The sequence below is a fragment of the Ammospiza caudacuta genome, chromosome 16 (assembly GCF_027887145.1).
Source record: "Ammospiza caudacuta isolate bAmmCau1 chromosome 16, bAmmCau1.pri, whole genome shotgun sequence".
In the NCBI taxonomy this organism is placed as follows: domain Eukaryota; kingdom Metazoa; phylum Chordata; class Aves; order Passeriformes; family Passerellidae; genus Ammospiza; species Ammospiza caudacuta.
Window position 1 is genome coordinate 16,410,048 of NC_080608.1, and position 18,816 is coordinate 16,428,863.

Here is an 18,816-nt window from a genome sequence, read left to right on the forward strand (position 1 = left end):
TTGTAAAGAATGTCTTTAAAGAAGTTTTTGTATTTTGCCCCATTTATTCTATTTTTGCCCCGGAAGAGTCCATGACATTTAATTCTGGAAACAAGGGAGCAGCCACCCACCTCTGATAACTCAGCCCTGCACAGGAGTAAAATGCTTCCATGATTTCCACTAGAGGAAAAGTAAACTTCTATAAAGTCTGCAGAACAATTTCTTGTTTGCCTTCACCTGGCATCTGCTTCAGAGGAAACGTTAACCACTCTGGAAAAGGGAAATGTCTTTCTGGGAAGCATCTAGGTGAAAATTGCTCTATGGCTTCTTTGTCCTGGCTTAGAATAGCTCTTCCCATTCAATTCAGCACCAGTGAGACACCCATGGGAACTCTTCTCTCTTCTAGAGCAAGTGATAGCTTAGAACCTAAAATAGAAAGTTTGTTAAAGACAGTGGTAACACAATAAACAGCACTGTTTGTCATGGAGTGTTTCTCTTGGGATATTTCTCTTCAGGCTAAATATGACAAGCAGATCAACATATTTCAAAATCTCAAAACTGTCAACGATATCTTGGAGTATTTCTCTCCCTCCTCTCATACAATGTCAACATATTTTATTCTCCACACACTTCAAAAATCAAACAACAACTTTTAAGTTTTTATATGATCATTTGGTTTCAATTTTCCTTGTAATTTTTGGTACAGACTGTGTAACATGACAGGGTACAACATCTTGCATGATGAAATACAGCTCTTTGAAGGTGACATGGCAAAAAAAAAATCCACTATTGCAGTCCCAACAGCTGTTATGTTTATTTGTAATAATGGGCACGTTCTTCCTTCTTTTGCAATTCACACTGTCCAGTTTTGGATCAGTGCAAGTTACATGTCAGGATCTTGGAATTTCCTGTGTAGTAATGAGCGCTGTCCCACTGAACAGTTAATGGTGCTATCCAAGAGGGAAAAGCAAATGAAATATTAACCATTCCATTATGTCCTTGTGCACAACAATAAAGGGAATAACTGTAATTTATCTGCACATGAGGTAAGGAGGCATCCAGGGAGCAGCATTTATACCCTTGGAAGCTGCTCCTCAGAACCAACTGAGCAGATCCATCCCAGTCCCACGGACTCAGCTGACACTGAGGAGCCTCAGGAACCCCTTGCCCACATTGCCATGGGCTTTCCCAGCTCTGCAATCCACATGCAAGGGTCAGGTCAGTACAAAACAACTGGAATGTTTGCTGTTCAATTCAGTCCATTTGCTCCTATAATATCCTCCAAATGTGCCAGGGATTAAATCAGCCTCCTGTCAAAATCACAGTGAAGGCTTCATCAAATTAACCACGTTACCTTTGCTACTCTGAGTCCCCCTCAGACAATGGGAAGTTCCTGGAAAAGAGGCTCTCAAGCCAAGCATTCACTTATTCCTGCACTTTTCAGCAATTTTAAATTGCAAGTTTAATCCTATTATAGATCTACCCCAGAGGTCTCAATACAGGCAACAATTCCCCATCTATTCCTGCTATTTAACTTCATTACAATTTATCCACATCATGTAAACATCCTCAGCTCAACTCCAAGTATCCAATTAAACCCACAGACGACAGTTAAACATGGCACCAGAACGTTTTGTATCAAGCAGAGGATTAGTTTTATTTCCAGGCATGAGAAATTTAAGGCCCGATTTCTCAAGAATACAATTAATTTGGAAAAAATAAAAATCACCATCAGCACATGGTACCACTGCTTGTCCTCTCCTCACACAGTTTATTGCACACATTTTTGTCCAGTGCAAACAGAACAGGGGTGAACAGCACAATGACAGACAAGCTAAGACCTGCAAATATAAAGAGTTATTACAGATAAAGTGAACAGGAAATGTGATTCCATGACCCGTAAAAAATAGAAATTTTCATCACATCCGGAGTTAACAGTCAAAAACTGACAGTACCAAAGAGGAGTATAAATTGCATTAGGCACTCTGTTAAATGGAATAGTAGAAAAACCACAAGACTTTGAAGAAGCCACTTGAAGAACGTTAGAAAGGTTAAGGCATTACTGCAGGCTTCGCATCCAACAGCTACAGAAAGGGCACCTTTGGGTCACTGCAGGTTTCATCTCTTCTGCACCTGCAAAGCAAGAGGCACCTTCATTATTCCTTCATGGAGACAGCTTGCTAATTGTAGGCCTGGCTGCTAAGCACAGCTATTTCCACTCCACAAATGCACTGGGCAATGGTCAAGAACTGGAGATAATTCATCTGTGGGGATGTTTGCTTGGCAGTTTCATTTCTGAAGTTACTGCAAGCAGTTTTAGTTATATTATAAGCTGGTAGAACAACTCTTTCCCTCCAATGTTTTCATTGCTGTAACAGCACCCAGCGAGCTGGATGAGAGCCCTTCTCCACTTGCACAAAGGCAGTTCCTGCTCTGAGAACACAGGCTGTGAATTCACCAAGCTAAGGAGAAAAGGCACTGTTGGATCACAGTTTGGGAGAGTGCACAGCCTGGATTTACCATGGCTACAGAGCTCTGTGTGCTCCTGCACGCTGCCATCCAAGCCATTAACTTGGGGATGTATCAAGTGAATTGCCAGAAAATCATCCCTTGGATGGGAGGGAGGCTGCCTGAAAACACAGAGCAAACTTGTGGGATTTGGCACAGATCAATTGAGCCAGCACATGCAGAGTTCCTCAGCAGAACACGAGGAGCTCACTGGAGCATTTTCAGGCTGCTCAGTTAAGTAAAATGGGTTTGCTTTAATCATCTTTATTTTTAAGGATCTTTTCCACTTTGGGAGTTAGCACTTCATTTTCTTTGCATTTTCCATACTAATCCACCCAAACCTCAACTGAAAGGAACAGGAGGCAGAAACAAGTATAGTACATCTCTCCTGAATGCTGGAAAAGCACAGCTTAAAATCCAGAAATAACTGGTTGCTACACTGATGGGAATCCATGCGGTGTCAGAGAGATATCCCAGCTCTTATCAGATGGAATCTCACTCCCAGCTCCTGTCTAGGCACAAACTCCAGGGGAGCAAGGACAGGACATGGAGCACCTCAGCCCTGCCACAGCACTCAAACAACACTGCAGTGCTGTGACCTGGGACAGCACATTTCAAACAACAAAGAACAGATATTTTAGGATTATTAAATGCTTTTACTTTTCTAAACCTTTCCTTTTCAGAGGCAACAATCTTAATTTTATTCCAAAATCAAGTCAATAAAATCAGATGAAAGGTTAAAGCAAACCCCTTCATGTAACAAAACAGCATGTGCTGTGCAGGGCTGAAATACTCCATTAATAAGTTTTAAAATGACAGTTCCTCAGAAACTGCAGTCAGCTTCAAACACACAGGTCCCCTCTCTTCCTTGGTACAAATTTAATTCCAGTTCTCTGGAAAATCCTTCACTGGAATGGAGGGGAAGGGCCTGGTTCTGTTAGCAGGAATCCAGAGGTTGTGTCTCACCTCCTGCCTGTCCTTGCTGGTTTCAACACAGACCATGAAACCCAATTTTTCTGTCCAGATAACTCCAATTTCAGATCCCAGGCAACTGAATCATCCTATGGGATTCAGGGATCTTTGTGCCCATTACCAAAACACACTGTTCTCTGTTTTAGCTAACTAATTATATGTTAGCACCCAAGCAGTGAAAATGCTCCTAGGAAATTCTGCTTGACTGACTTGGCTAATTACAGGCCTGGCGTTGAAGCAGGGCCAAGTCTACCTTCAGCTTCTGCCTGGTGCTTAAAAGGAGCTGCAGACACACACACAGGCCAGTCTGCCAACAGCCCAGTTCACAGGAAACCTTCTCTGAAACTGGGGAGCAAATGTGCAGGACACCTCACAGAAAGGATTTAACAGAGCTGTAACATCAGCTGTCACTGCCTGCTGCACTGAGCTGAGACTGTGTTGTACAAGGACAAACAAAAAATGTGTTTAATTATTCAGTTACCAGCTTAAAAACTATAATCATGGCTGCTTGTTTCCACATTTCCTTCATTTGAACCTTCAATTCCAAATGCTGCCCTCCTGAACAAGCCCAACAGCATCAGGGTACTCTTGTACAACACTTTATTTGTGCTGGCCCTGTCAAAAAGCCCAGGAACTGCAAGAACCACATTCCAGCAGCACTGCCCTGATAGCAAGCACCAGGCCCAGCTGGGATTAAAGCTGCACACAGGCTGTCATTAAAAACAAAATAAACCATCAAGCTGTGAGCTCAGGAGATAAAGAACATTCTAATGGCAGCTCCCATTCCGACTTCCCAGATGAATGAGGGCAATGCTGTGTTGCCTTGGAAATCAGGACAGGTCTTAGATGAAATGGTAGCAGGCTTGAGGAGAGCTTTAACAATCGGTAAAGATTAGGAAATCCACTTATGTTACCCCAGTTCAATTATATCTTTTTTTAGAAGTAATGTTTTGTTCTCCTTACAAACCCCTGAACACAGCACTACATAGCAGCATAGAAAGAAAACTGACTGTCAATAATTCAGTTCAAGCTTTTCATGTATCCAATCAAGAACTAACATCCAAAATGTTTTGTTGCAGCCTACAGAAAGACAAATTCCTCCTACCAAAGGTCTACACTGGGTTGAGCACACTGCTCACATTACCATTCCATCTCTCTGAAGCTTTAACACAGCAAATATATCAATAAATCTGCTCATACTCACCTGTCAAGGAGCTGCAGCACAGCACAGACATCCTCAAGGCCAGTGGTATCTGAGGTACCAGATTGTTTCATTGCTTAACTGAGGCCCAAAGAGAGGGTTGAGTTGAGCCAGAATTGCAATCAGCCAACTGCAAGAGAACCCCCCGACCCAACAGAGACAAATCAGCCACAGGACAGCTTGTGACAATGGAAGGTTGTCCAAACACGAGGACTATCAGAGAAGAAAAGGCTATTTTAGGAAGGTCTAGGTTCAAATAAAAATTCTACTCAAGGTCAAACACAAGGACCAGCCACCAGCAATGAAGTTATGGCACCAAATCTTTCTGCAGCTGAAATAGATTGTCCTGCTCAACTGAAAGCAACACAAACCCACCTGCTAGCATTGCCCTCACACCTCTCTTTTGACAGAAAAGTGTTTTGAGACACATGAAACTCAGGTATTTGGGGGCTCAGAAGATGAAAACATAAAAGAGACAAGACCTTTTTTCAGTGCCTTTGAAGCATCCTTTAAACAACAACCTCTGAGAAACATCCTCTCTCTCATTTGCTTCTCAGTGCACAACAACCTGCCCTTGCAGACGTGGTATATTTTTCAGAGGTTTAACAAAAGTGAATTTAAACCTGGCACAGAGGTCAAGAAACATGGACCTGAAGCAAAAGGGGACAAAAGAACACAAAAAAAGAACCCCACAAAAACAACCCCAATATCACACAAACCCCAGATGATCAGCACACAGCCTTGTCACTGGAGCACAGCACAAACTAACACTGCAGAAGCCATGGCCAGAACTGAGAACAAGAGGAATGTAGTTTGTGGAAAATATCCAGGAAAACTAAACAGAAATAAATATTCCACTCTTAAAAGATATATTTGCTTTGTAAACATTACAAGAATCAGAAAAAGCAATGGATGCTTCCACCGATTTAAATCTATGTTAAATACTAAGTATATAAACACATTTAGTGAACACACTGGCTCATCTGTCTGCTATTTCTAGAATGCTTTGTAAGGAGGAGAAAAAGCAGAGCAGCTTTGTAATGGGAGCTGCCACAAATGTATCAGAGTGCTTAGGCAGTCATGGAAAATTCCACACAAACCTTGATGCTCTGACCAGCAAACCAAGTGCAGGTCGGCTGCCTGCAACAGCCACAGAGGCAAAGATGTGGCTCAGACTTCAGGAAAACACATCAATCCTCCTCAAATTTACCAAGATTGCTGTGCAATGCCCCTTTCAGTTTTGCAGGGGGTAGAACTGCAGCTAAAACAAGGAGCTGAGCCTGCAGCAGCCCATCAGTCACACAGCCTTGGAACACGTAGCAGGCTCTACAAAGGAATTAAAACATCAGCAAGACACCACTGAGAGCAGCCAAAAACCTTCAGGCTGACACGTTTCTACTCTGCTGTCCAAAGCAGTGACAACAATGCATTTTGAGACCATGGTGTTGTACCCACTTAAGAGAACAGCAAATTAGCTGTTAAAATGATCGGGGGATTTCTTTGTGAGGGTTAATTTTTCAGATCCACCAGACGGATCCAAGGAGCACTGTGCCATCTGCCTCCAGCATCCTGAAGTAACACAAGTGGGAGGAGGGTAGAACACCAAAAGCCTGGTAAAGCACATTATTCCTTTTGTCACCGCGGAGCAGGAAGGAACCCCCTGCACGAACCCCTCACCTCCCGAGCTCAGGCCCGGCAGGGCTGTGAATTAAACGAGCTGGGAGCACATTGAGAAGCTCAGCCTGTGGGAGCAGGCCTGGGGAAAAGCAGCGTGGAGGTTTAAAAGGCATTTCTTTCTTTGTTGGGGCCGTGCTGGATACCCGGGCTGGCAGCCGGGTGCCATTAGGGCAGCAGCGCTCTCCTCCCCCTGCCTGCCAGGGTGAGCAATTTAAAGCAGCTCTCAGGCTGCAGCTGCCCGCCGTTCAAGGTAGGGCATGAAAAAGCTTTTCCCGTGCTTTGGTTCAGTGATGCTGCTTTATACAACAATCCAGCAAAGTGGATTCAGAGTAAAACAAACCTCTGTATCCAAGGTGCAACGTTCCAGAGCTGCTAAAAGCAGGTATGGCATTCGAGCCACCCACAGGTCCTCAAATTCTACCAGATCCCACTTAGAACAGTTACTGTTAATTATCCAGCTCAGACAAGGAAATTAAAGTCCCTTCTGTTGTAGCAGAGATTTTTTTAAAAGGTCTTCCCACCACAACTGCCATCTGTCTGTGCTCGTGTTACAAATTAAGGTCCTGCTATCTCTGTTTAAATGTCAATTTGGGCATCCATATTTTAATCCTGTTAGAATCAGGAGCAAATAATACAATTTTCCAAGCACCCTGTCCTCTGTTAGGACATGATGACACTGTTCAGGAACTGCTTTGTGCACAGCAAAATAGATTTAGTACCTCAGAATATGGTGTAACCTCTAATTTCTGCAGCAGTAACTCCTTGGACTTTGCCTTAGACTTTATGAGGTCCCTGAGAATGGTTTATTCTTCAAAAGGCTGCTGGGTACAGGATCTGTACACAAATCAGATGCAAATATCTTCCACAGAACAACCAAATGAATCCCATGTAATTAACATGGCTATTCAAATTATCACTGCTAAATCTAAATACAGAAGGAACAGCTTTAAGTTGAAATGTATTGACTGCTAATTAATTTCAGTGAAAACCAATTTATTAATCAAGTGGTGTTTAATGAAGACAGGAAATTGTTTTTCCCTACTTTGAACTGGAAAGGTGACTCAAAGAGTATAAAAGCAGATCTAGCAGAGACTGAACTACAGAGGAACAGAGAACAGCACCAGCCACTGCTCAGGACACAAATACCTGGGGCAGCAGAAATTATTTTAATCCTAACAGATCTAATGATGAAATCTCAGGAACAATTCTTTGGGCTTCTTTCAAGGCTGAATGAAAAATTAATCTCTTTCTTTAACCACCCAAAATTAGAGTCTCAAATGCTTTCAGTGCCTCCTCCCCAAAAGGAAAAGAATGCAAATAGAATAAAGTTCCATATGTTTGAAAAAAACATAGAGAAAAGGTTGCACCAGATCTTTTGAGGTCCTTTCCAAAGAGGGCTCTTCTACAATTTTATACAGAATAAATGAGCAAATAAAAAATGAAAGACTCTGTGATGAGGCAAGTTCTGTCTTGGAACACGATGAGAAAAATCTGCTTTTTGTTGCATTCTGGCAAGCAGACACCACAAATGCAATTTCTGTGGTTGGGTCCAACTACGGAGGGTTGAAAATATCCTAAGATTTTGCTGCCTTTTTTTCCCCCCAAGTATAACTGGAGAAAGCCAAAGGAAATTTGGGTTTCAGAAAAGAAGTTAGAGCCCACAAAATTAGCAAAGAACCCCTGGACACACAGGAGCAGTTTATAAAACATGTCAATAACAGTAGGCTTTATAATGGGTCTGTTTAGATAAAATAATCAACTAAACCTACAAGTCACACACCACTGTACACTTGAAGAGTTCACAGAATTTAGCCCAAAGTTAAGAAATTGTACAACAAATACATTTCACATCATTATCTAGAGGATGCTGCAGATGCCACAGCCTCTACTTCAAGGGAAATTCAAACAATACAAACACCAAACCTCAAGGGTTTTACAAGAGTGGGACATAATTTCTGTAGAAAAACCCAAGTGAGAACTTTAAATAAAATCAAAAGAAAGCTCAACCCTTCTCCTAATTAAAATCCACCCAACTTAGTGAAACATAAATGAAGCAACCCAGTAAAAATCACCAAAAAATTGTCCTTTCTTAGCCAAACACTTGGGACCTGTTATGAGACTGGGCTGCCACAAACTTCATGTGCAGGGCAAGGAGCCATTCACAGCACTGAGATTCCCAAATTTCAACCCCAAATTCAAGCTGCTTGCATAAATTCTCAAATTTCTATATTCACTCAGCAAAACTTAAATTTAAAAATTTCTGTGCATACAAAACAGAGCCAAGTTTGCTGGACTTTTGCAGTTAAGCAAGAGTGAATTCTTAGGAGTTCACATATCAAATACTCTGAATAGAAATAAATTTTCTAGAGTATAAAGTGATACTAACCCTGAGTATCACACTATTAACCTAAACCAAACCTGTGTAAGTTGTTAACCCAACAGGCCTCTCCTGGAACATGGAACACTGAGATGCATTTCTCTAAATATTCATATTCAATTCCTTTGAATAGCATAAATAATGCATAAATAGTTCAGGAAAGTACAAATACCACTCAGGTTCAAATGGAACTCCAAATAATAATTTTTATAACAAGTTAACCCTTAAGATAAAGCCAGATTTTTACCACTTTACTCTGCATAACAAATTCTTTCAAAATTATTTCTGCACAGCAGTTTTTTACAAGATCAGTCTCCGCAGTCTTTAAAAAGGAGAGAAAAACACAAGCAAGCTTTGTCTTGCAGTCTCCAGCTGCAGCTGGCTTAAATCCTGGTTAAAAACATTATATGAGGAGCTCTCAACAAGTCACTTTGTAATTGCTACTAAATCTCCTACAGAAAGGAGGCAGCCTCAAAATACACTGTGCATTTAAAGAGAAATTGTCTTAATATATCAAAGTCTCACTAAAAACCCACCATGCAGCAGCTTTCCCACCCACCACTCCACCAGATTTTGAGAATATATTCAAGGAATTTAAAAGAAAAGCTGTTCAGTGGGTTTGAGTTAGAATTAAATATAAAGTGGAAAGGGAAAAGGCAAAAAAAGCCTAAGAATCAGGAAAATCTTAGAACTGTCATTGTACTTGTGAACAAATGAGGCAGGGAACTGGAGAGGAGGAACAGCAAGCCCATGCAAGGACAGCTCACAGCCATGTGTCAGAGGAGGAATTCAGGTTTTCTAATTCAGCATTTCCAATGGGAAAATTTCTTCAGCACACTGAAAGAATTCCAAGAGGTGTCAAAGAACGGGTCCAGATCTCTGTGACACATTCAAAAAGCTTCTAACTGCTCTGAGGCTGTAAAAAAGGAACTTGTGATTCCAAGAGGAGTGGGCAGGGCAGTGTTTGTACTTACAACAGGTAGCAGCAGACAGCACAGGTCACCAGCATGGTGTTGATAACTCTGCCAAGAGGAAGGAGAAACGTGATCAGCTGTGGTGGTGTGATTGATCACAACATTCACAGAGAAAACCCCACAAACAAGGGCAAGTTCAACTTTGATCATATGAAAGATGACTCAACATGAACGTTCTGGCTTCCTCCAGCCGAGTGAACTGCAGAGCTCAGATCTGCAGGACTGACACAGCTCTGCCAAACACTTCACAGCTGGATGGAACAAAATCACTGTGAGCAGCAGCAAAATCTGATGCAGTGTCCATAACATTAGTCTGGATGCACACTTTGTTCATTTGCAGAATTCTACTTAAAGAAAGTTTTAGTGTCAGATTGTCACTTTTAATTTTATATGATGAATGAGGGGTTTATAAACTGAATACAAAATAAAACCTCAAAGCTCTAGTGTAAAATTTTCTTTTCTTGGTGAAACACAGCTGTGTCAGAAACCACTGGAAAGGGGAAAAGAAGAAAGAACCAAGCTCTTGAAATTGCAAAGGGTAAAGCTGCAGCTACACACACACAGATGGGTTTGAAACAGGAGGAGAGGAAATGAGATATTCTGCAGCTCATAGAACTCGGTAGCAAAGTGTTTTATTTATTTTTTTTTATTTTTAAATTATAAAAAGGCATTCCCATCTATGTATTTCCTCCCCCAACTGAGTAACAAAACCTCATGGGAGGTCAGTAACTTCTGTTGGTGAGGCACAGAATTCCCACACTCCCATGCCTGGAAGCCTTTTCTCCAAGGTATTTCTGAGGACAGGCAGGTTTCCAGGCATGAAACACACATCAGCTTTGGAAGAGAGGCAAGAAATATCAGAGCCTGAGGAATATTGAGGGTTTAGGTAAAGAACTGAGAGAAAAGACAGCTGGTACCTGTGGAGTAGAGGGAGTGTCAGAGAGAGGAAGAGAGATTAAGAAGCCATTATCTCCTAGAGAAAAGAGAAAGACAAAAACTCGTCTGCCTTTTAATCTGAGCAGCCACAACCACTGCAGGAAAAACATCAGCTTAGAGGCCCAGCTGCTGTGCTCAGCTACAAGGGCACCAGCACACATTTCACCCAGAAATCCTCCTCTGCAGCCCTTCCAGTCTCACCCAGTGTGGAACCAGAGGACGCTGGAGTAAGTTAGGAAAGGTCAAGTAAGGATAGAAAGAGGAAGTTGTTGCTCAAATATCGCCTGACAATGAGGCACCTTGACACAGGACGTTCTGCCTGCAGAGCTTTCACACAATGGTTTGGGTTGGAAAACACCTTAAACCTCATCTCGTTCCACCCCCTGCCATGGCAGGGACACCTTTCATTATCCCAGGTGGCTCCAAGCCCCAATGTCCAATCTGGGATTCCAGGGATCCAGGGCAGCCCCAGCTCCTCTGGGCACCCTGTGCCAGGGCCAGGGCCTCAGGGGAAACCCAAACCTGCCAGGGCCCCCTGCAGCCCCAGGGGCGGCCGAGCCCGTCCGTGCTGCGCCAGCGCTGCGCCCGCGGGGCTGCGACGGCCTCAGGCCCGGCAACCTCGGGGCGCCTCAGGGCTCCGGGGACGCCTCCGCCGGGGCCTCCCCCCACAGCCGCGGGGCACAGAAGGGAAGGTGCCCGGTGCCCGCCGCCCCCCGGTCACTCACCCGCGGTTCGGCCCCTTGGGTACGAGCCAGGGCAGGACGCCGCCGACCACCCCCCAGAACACGCTCATGACGATGATGGGCACCGCCAGGCCGCCGTACGCCATGGCCGCGCTCTGAGGGGAGCGGGGGCGGGGCCTCCCGCCAGGCCGCGCCCGGCGCCCGCTAATCAGCGCACGCCACGTCAGCGGGGCCGGCGGGAGCGCGCGGTGAGGGAGCCATGGCCGCGGGAGCGCGCGGGGCACGTGAGAGGGGATCGGGGCTGTCACCGGATCGGGGCTGCCCTGGGATCCGCGATGGGATCGGGGCTGTCATTGGACAAGGGTCGCGATGGGATCGGGATCGCGGCTGTCATGGGACAAGGGTGGCGATGGGATCAGAGCTGCCGTGGGATCGGGACTGCCCTGGGATCCCCATCCCAAACGCGCTGCCGGGTAAGCGGACACGAAGCTCCTGCCGGCTCTGAGCTCCTCAGGGAATTGGGACACGATCCCACAGAGCAGCTCTGTACCTGGAAAGGTCCCGGTAATGAACAAACCTCACGGAATTCCTCAAACACCCAGTCAACGTGAAGAAATTTCGTATTGAGCAGCACAAGCTGGAGGTACAAAACCCCTGAGCCTTCACGAAAGAAACGCACCCCCAGTCCACCCAACACAGCCTCGCCGTCAGGCTATGAATGAATTCTAAAACAATTTTCCTCGATTGCCAGCATCCATTGTTGTTCAGGCAGATGAATTTCTGTCCCTCTGCAGCAGCAATTAGAGGGCCATTCACTGAGCCAGTCAATTCACGGAACTGCAGGGATGTTTTCAACAAGCAGCTCTCAATTATGGAGGTACAAAGTGCCAGGAAAAATCTCTCACAGAAAATTCATCCAAAACAGCACCACCAGCAGTGCTGAGATTGCTTGCCCCCATCCCTTCCAAACCTGTCAGCTCTGCCTCATCAGCACTGCTCATAAACCACTTTGTCCTCATTAATATATGACCCAAATTAATTACATATACAGTGCTCAAAATTAACATGTTAATATTAAAAAAACCATGAGCGCATCTAATGAAGAGACAGAAATACAATGACTGTTGAGATGGATGTTTCAGGATTGCACTGCTCTTTCAGGTTGGTTGAAGGATTTCTAAACTGTTTTTCTTAACAGTAAAAAAGGTACCAAGAGCTTTTAAATTTAGTATATTTTTTACAAAGTCAAAGAGAAGTATGAATATTTAAACGCTGAGCAGGACACATCAATATTTTTAAAAGAAGACACACAATAGGTTGAATTTTAGCAGTTTTTTAATGGTGTCAATCAGGAAGGCAGCTATTCTTGCATCTTCTCGATTGTCTCCTCCTTGTACTTGCCCTTCTCCTTGCCAACCTGGCGGGACTTGGCTTTGCGCTCCAGGATCTTCTTGCGGTCCTTGTCCAGCTTTAGCCTGGTGATCACCACCTGCAGAGGGAACAGCACTTCAGCCTCCCTGCCCATCCCAAATCCACCTCAGCCCAGAGCTGATCCCACCAGCACAAAGGCAGCAGTCAAAGCTGGCCCTGGACACCTCCTTCTCCAGACACCTTTTGCCTCATCACCCTCCCAGGGAAGAATTTATCCAACCATTCCTGCTCCTGCCTCCTCAAACTGGCAAAGAAATTGTTGGTGTTACTGAAAGCACTACCTGGGAAATAGAACTAACTAAATCCTAGAAATGCCATATAGGCACACTTTCTCCATTATTCCTTGTGTAATTTAGGTCTCAATTGTCATTCTCACCTCTGTTCACACTACAAGTCAGTGACAGTCCTCTGCCTCATCACCCTCCCAGGGAAGAATTTATCCAACCGTTCCTGCTCCTGCCTCCTCAAATTGACAAAGAAATTGTTGGTGTTACTGAAAGCACTACCTGGAAAATAGAACTGCAATCAAATCCTAGAAATGCCATACAGGCACATTTTCTCCTTAATTCCTTGTGTAATTTAGGTCTCAATTGTAATTCCCACCTCCTTGCCCAGGAGAGGTTCAAACTGTTCACACTGCAAGTCTAATAAAACATTGCTCTGCTCTCTGCATTAATAACCAGAATCTTTATGCAAAGCTTTATTGAGGTCTAGTTCCCAATTAATGAAAATTTTCCCAGAGTGAAGAAGCAGCAGAAAATTCTGTTTCTCTCACTGCCATTCAGCACTGGCTCCACCACAATGTCACCTTGTCACTCAGATGTTGTTGCTGCACACAGGTCGTGATGTTTTGGAATAATTCTGCCCTCCCTCTGCTGAACACACCAACCATTTACAGAAAACCTGTTACAACTGGATTTTTTCCACCAACACTTCCATCTTTGTGCCCACGTGGCAAGGCTGAAGCAGACTGAATTCATCTGCCTCAAACCAGATTTTGGCAAGTTCTTGTGTTTAGTTTGAAATGTTTCCTGTTATGATCTAAACAGGCTTTGCCTGGGTTTCACCAGCTCTAAATACCTCAGGCTAAAGCCAGGTTCAGAATTATTCAGTTCAAGTTGCCTGCAAGAACAATCACAATTCTGAGCATCTGTTTAAGCCTCTCAAATATAGTCTGAACTCACATCTCTCCTCATGACACCCTAACATTCCCTTGAGGCAACATCTCCATTTGTTGTTCACAGAACGCCACAATGGTTTGGGTGGGAAGGGACCTTAAAGCTCATCCAGTGCCACCCCTGCCATGGCAGGGACACCTCCCACTGTCCCTGGCTGCTCCAAGCCCTGTCCAACCTGGCCTTGGGCACTGCCAGGGATCCAGGGGCATCCCCACCCTCACAGGGAAGGATTTTTTCCTGCTGCCCATGGGGACCAGCCCAGGGCACGGGGGGTTCTGGGGGCCAGGGCAGCTCCAGCTCTTGGCCGCAGCACCCCCAGATCCTCCTCCAGGGGGGCTCCAGCTGTGCATCCCCAGCCTGTGTTTATATCCCAGCCTGCACTGGTATTGACCATCGTGCAAGAGGAGAAGCAAAACAAAGTGATTATTTTTATACTAACAAACATTCTGCATCCACAGATTTTGTAACAACTACGCCCATATTAATATATTCTTACTAGAAATACTTTTCTGTATGTTCTGGAACAAAGACTGAGATTTTATTCTTATTTTAATGCTAAGAGTGGGATGTGCAGGATGTTAAATTTATTAGAACTATATTGACAGAGTTAATTTTTTTAAATAGTTAAATTTAAAATACTCACGGCATAAACCTTAATAAAATCACACTGCAGAGCAAGGAGAGTTGTTTGCACATGAGAATTAGTAGTAAAACTAACATTTAATTTTTTTTTTAGCTGTAGTTTTCCCCTGAATCGGAGTGGGGTGAAAGCAAAGCCAAAAAACAAAATGAAAACTAAACAACGATTCAACTTCCACACACAGGCTGGGGATGCACAGATGGAGCAGCCTCCAGGTGCATTCCCCCCAGCCCAGAGCAGCCCCAGTGCCCGTACCTTGCTGGGGTGGATGCCCACGTGCACGGTGGTGCCATTGGTATCCCCCCACTTGGCACCAGGTCCCAGCCACCCCAGAGCAGCCCCAGGTGCCCTGTACCTTGCTGGGGTGGATGCCCACGTGCACGGTGGTGCCGTTGGTATTCCCCCACCTGGTACCATGGCCCAGCCACCCCAGAGCAGCCCCAGTGCCCGTACCTTGCTGGGGTGGATGCCCACGTGCACGGTGGTGCCGTTGGCCTTCTCGCGCTGCACGCGCTCGATGTAGATCACGTATTTCTTCCTGTACACCTGCACCACCTTCCCGATCTGCTGGCCCTTGTAGTGTCCCCTCACCACCTGCACACAGCACACACACAGCTCCAGGAGCAGCCCTGCACAGCCAGCCCATCCCACAAAGCAGCTCAGCTGCACAGGATCCCAGCCACAAACTCATGAGTGACCCCACAATTTCAGCATGACTAACACAGAACATTTAATGGATCGGGATTGTGCTTCTCCCCCATTTTCTTTGCAGCAAACCCTAATGGGAGAGCTCTGTTGTCACAGACATATTTTATGAAAAATCCTTTTGCTAGGATCTTTTCTCCTGAGAAGCTAACAGAAGCAAAATGTAAACAATGGTTATCTGCTGCTGTGGAATGCAACAGGTGCATCTGTGGTTGGTCTCATGTGGTTGTTTCTAATTAAAGGCCAATCACAGCCCACCTGTCTCAGACTCTGGTCAGTCACAATATTTTATTATCATTCCTTTCCTTGCTAGCCTTCTGATGAAATCCTATTTTCTATTCTTTACTGTAGTTTTATTGTATCATTTTCTTTTAATATATCATAAAATAATAAATGAACCTTCTGAAACGTGGAGTCAAGGTTCTCATCTCTTCCCTCGTCCTGGGAAACACCGTGGCCCAGCCTGAGGCCGTTCCCACTCATCCTGGATGCCCACCTGGCTGTTCCCTCCTGTCAGGAGCTGTGCAGAGCCACAGGGGCCCCCCTGAGCCTCCTTTTCTCCAGGCTGAGCCCCTTTCCAGCTCCCTCAGCTGCTCCAGCCCCTTCCCAGCTCTGAAACCCCCCCGACAAAGCTCAGCTGGGGCAGGGCCGTACCTGGACCTCGTCGTCCTTGCGGATGGGCATGGAGCGCACGTTGTACTTCTGCCGCAGCTCCTTGGACAGGGGTGAGGACATGATTTTCCTGCGGATGTGGGAGGGGGCATTGAAGTGCCGTTTGCGGTTCTTGCTGCGGTCCGAGGTCACAAAGGGGTTGAACTTCATTTTGGCTGCACAAAAAAACCCAAAAAACCCCAGCAGTTAGAGAGATGCTCACAGTATACATACTACACTTCATCATGCACACCCACAGAGGCTGCCACGGCATAAAAAAGCAATTTCAACTGTTTTTAATCCCACCACGGATCAACAAACCCTGATATCCCGGATTTCGAGTAAATTGAAGCCTGTGCCCTGGGTGATAGTGAGCCTGTGACAGACACACGTGCACATCAGACCGTTCTTCCAAAGCTCCCTGTTCCGGGACACCTGGATCCTGCCCGGCAGTCACACCGCTTATCTTTCATAGACTGGTATAGATTTACACCAATCTATAAAAATGTGTATTTTGGGCTCGCACTGCTCCAGCAGCTCCAGTAACGCTCCTCAGCACAGCGTGCAGGTAACACATCTGCAAACCCAAGATAATTCCGGCTTTTCCTAAACTTTAACAGCTGCGCTACAGGATTGCCTGTCAGGGCACCACTGATCCGGATAGCAAAGGATAAATTAAATCGAGAATAAATTAAATTAAAGGCTGGTTTTGCTCAACTCCCCAATTTCTGAGTGTACACGTTAGCACTTCCCATGCGAGCTGGGCTGTGCTAACTCAGTAATGCACCAGGGAAGCGCAGCCTGAGGAGGCCGAGCTCCCCCCGGGGCCCGAGCTCTCCCCGTCCCGCAGCCCCGGGCAGGCTCCCGGCCACCCGAGCCCCTTCTCGCTCCCCGCCGCTGCCCCGCGGAGGCCCCGCCGGCCGGAGATGGCGGCGGATGGCCCCGATGGCCGCGGATGGCGGCTCCCGGTGCCTCACCCGCTGCCGCCGCCGCGCCGCCCGCCCGGAAGAGAACCAGAGGCGCTTCCGCTGCCGCTTCCGCCTGCGCCGCCGCGGGGACGGAGCCGCGCCCCCTGGCGGCCGGAGGGCAGCGCTGCAGCGGGGACAGAGCCGGGATAGAGCGGGGATAGAGCCGGGATAGACTCGGGATAGAGCGGGGATAGAGCCGGGATAGAGCGGGGATAGAGCCGGGATAGAGCGGGGATAGACTCGGGATAGAGCTGAGACAGGCACGGGATAGGGCCGGAACAGAGCTGGGATAGAGCCGGGATACAGCGGGGAACGAGCCGGGATAGACACGGGATAGAGCCAGGATAGAGCACGGATAGACACTGGATAGAGCGGGAATAGAGCGGGGATAGGCACGGGATAGAGCGGGGATTCACTCGGGATAGACACAGGATACAGCCGGGATAGAGCGGGGATGGATAGAGCCGGGATAGACTCGGGATAGAGCCGGGACAGACACGGGACAGAGCGGGGATAGAACCAGGATAGGGCCGGGATAGAGTGGGGATAGAGCTGGGAGAGACTCGGGACAGACCCGGGATATACTCGGGATACAGCTGGGATAGACACGGGATAGGGCCGGGACAGAGCGGGGACAGAGCCAGGATAGACCCGGAGCACATGACGGTGGGACACCAGTGACACTGATCGCATGTCCCTCAGCCCAGGGGACACCAGTGACACTGATCGCATGTCCCTCAGCCCAGGGGACACCAGTGACACCGACCCCATGTCCCTCAGCCCAGGGGACACCAGTGACACCGACCCCATGTCCCTCAGCCCAAGGGACACCAGTGACACTGATCGCATGTCCCTCAGCCCAGGGGACACCAGTGACACCGACCCCATGTCCCTCAGCCCAAGGGACACCAGTGACACTGATCCCGTGTCCCATAACCCAAGGGACACCAGTGACACCGACCCCATGTCCCTCAGCCCAGGGGACACCAGTGACACCGACCCCATGTCCCTCAGCCCAAGGGACACCAGTGACACCGACCCCATGTCCCTCAGCCCAAGGGACACCAGTGACACTGATCCCGTGTCCCTCAGCCCAGGGGACACCAGTGACACTGATCCCATGTCCCTCAGCCCAGGGGACACCAGTGACACTGACCCCATGTCCCATAACCCAAGGGACACCAGTGACACTGATCGCATGTCCCTCAGCCCAGGGGACACCAGTGACACTGACCCCATGTCCCTCAGCCCCTGCTCCTGTGTCACTGTCACCTCCATCCCAGCTCACCCGCACAAACCATTCCCCTTTCAGGTACATGTGGCCCTAGGCCCTACATATTTTCAGGACATAGATTTATTTATTCTCAATAAAAAATTGGTATAAATTAACCAATTAATTGGCTTGGTTGGGTTTGGGCTGGGTTTTTTATAAAGACAGGCTGGAAAGGTTTGGGACTGAGTTGCAGCAGGCTGGGATTTGGACAAACACCTTCCCCAGAGCCTTTATTTGTCATTTACAGAGTGAGGGGCTTCCAGCAGCACCCATCACTTGTGGAAATGTGAGTTCCAGTCATTGGAACAGGCAGGATCTGTTCCTCCACAATGATCTTCCCAACATAAAGGGAATTGGTTTCTCAAGATGGTGCAGATACCCTGAGCCCAAACTCACTGTGCTGTAACCCGTTACTGTTCCATCTTTACAAATTGCCTCATTTACTTCTAAATAGTTATGAAGCAAGACTAAGTGGACATTAAAGGAGGGGAGGGGACAAAAATTGGGTTATTTCACATACCAAACCCAGCAAGCCCCAAGCACAGTCCATTCTTCACCTTTCCTTAAAAAAAGGGAGGTTGGGACACTTGGTACTGTACAAAACCGAGCACTGAATGTCCAGACATGACTCAGGGCTGATTACAAAAGAGCCTCGTGCTAACT

General features: G+C 46.6%; 2 protein-coding genes across 2 annotated transcripts; both read right to left on the reverse strand.

Annotated features, from left to right (window-relative positions):
- Positions 1-1,610: 1,610 nt before the first annotated feature.
- On the reverse strand, positions 1,611-11,504 carry ATP6V0E1 (ATPase H+ transporting V0 subunit e1). Its single transcript, XM_058815269.1, has 4 exons — positions 11,350-11,504; positions 9,689-9,736; positions 4,664-4,790; positions 1,611-2,112 (listed from the first exon to the last, which is right to left on the reverse strand). Exons 1-3 carry the CDS (start codon positions 11,451-11,453, stop codon positions 4,697-4,699), a joined length of 246 nt encoding a protein of 81 aa, XP_058671252.1. The 5' UTR covers positions 11,454-11,504; the 3' UTR covers positions 1,611-2,112; positions 4,664-4,696.
- Positions 11,505-12,624: 1,120 nt separating this feature from the next.
- RPL26L1 (ribosomal protein L26 like 1) lies at positions 12,625-16,947 on the reverse strand. The gene is made up of 4 exons (XM_058815313.1): positions 16,890-16,947; positions 15,916-16,088; positions 15,010-15,150; positions 12,625-12,796 (listed from the first exon to the last, which is right to left on the reverse strand). The coding sequence occupies exons 2-4, from the start codon at positions 16,081-16,083 to the stop codon at positions 12,668-12,670; spliced, it is 438 nt and encodes a 145-aa protein (XP_058671296.1). The 5' UTR covers positions 16,084-16,088; positions 16,890-16,947; the 3' UTR covers positions 12,625-12,667.
- Between the last annotated feature and the right edge of the window lie 1,869 nt (positions 16,948-18,816).

Coding starts and splice junctions, on each gene's coding strand:
- ATP6V0E1 (XM_058815269.1), bottom strand. CDS start 11,453: ATGGCGTACGGCGGCCTGGCGGTGCCCATCATCGTCATGAGCGTGTTC. Junction 9,737..11,349: donor CCCAAGGGGCCGAACCGCGG/GTGAGTGACCGG, acceptor TCCTCTTGGCAG/AGTTATCAACACCATGCTGG. Junction 4,791..9,688: donor GCTGTCTGCTGCTACCTGTT/GTAAGTACAAAC, acceptor GTTCTCTTGCAG/TTGGCTGATTGCAATTCTGG.
- RPL26L1 (XM_058815313.1), bottom strand. CDS start 16,083: ATGAAGTTCAACCCCTTTGTGACCTCGGACCGCAGCAAGAACCGCAAA. Junction 15,151..15,915: donor GCAAGGACGACGAGGTCCAG/GTACGGCCCTGC, acceptor TGCTGTGTGCAG/GTGGTGAGGGGACACTACAA. Junction 12,797..15,009: donor TGGGCATCCACCCCAGCAAG/GTACGGGCACTG, acceptor TTCCCTCTGCAG/GTGGTGATCACCAGGCTAAA.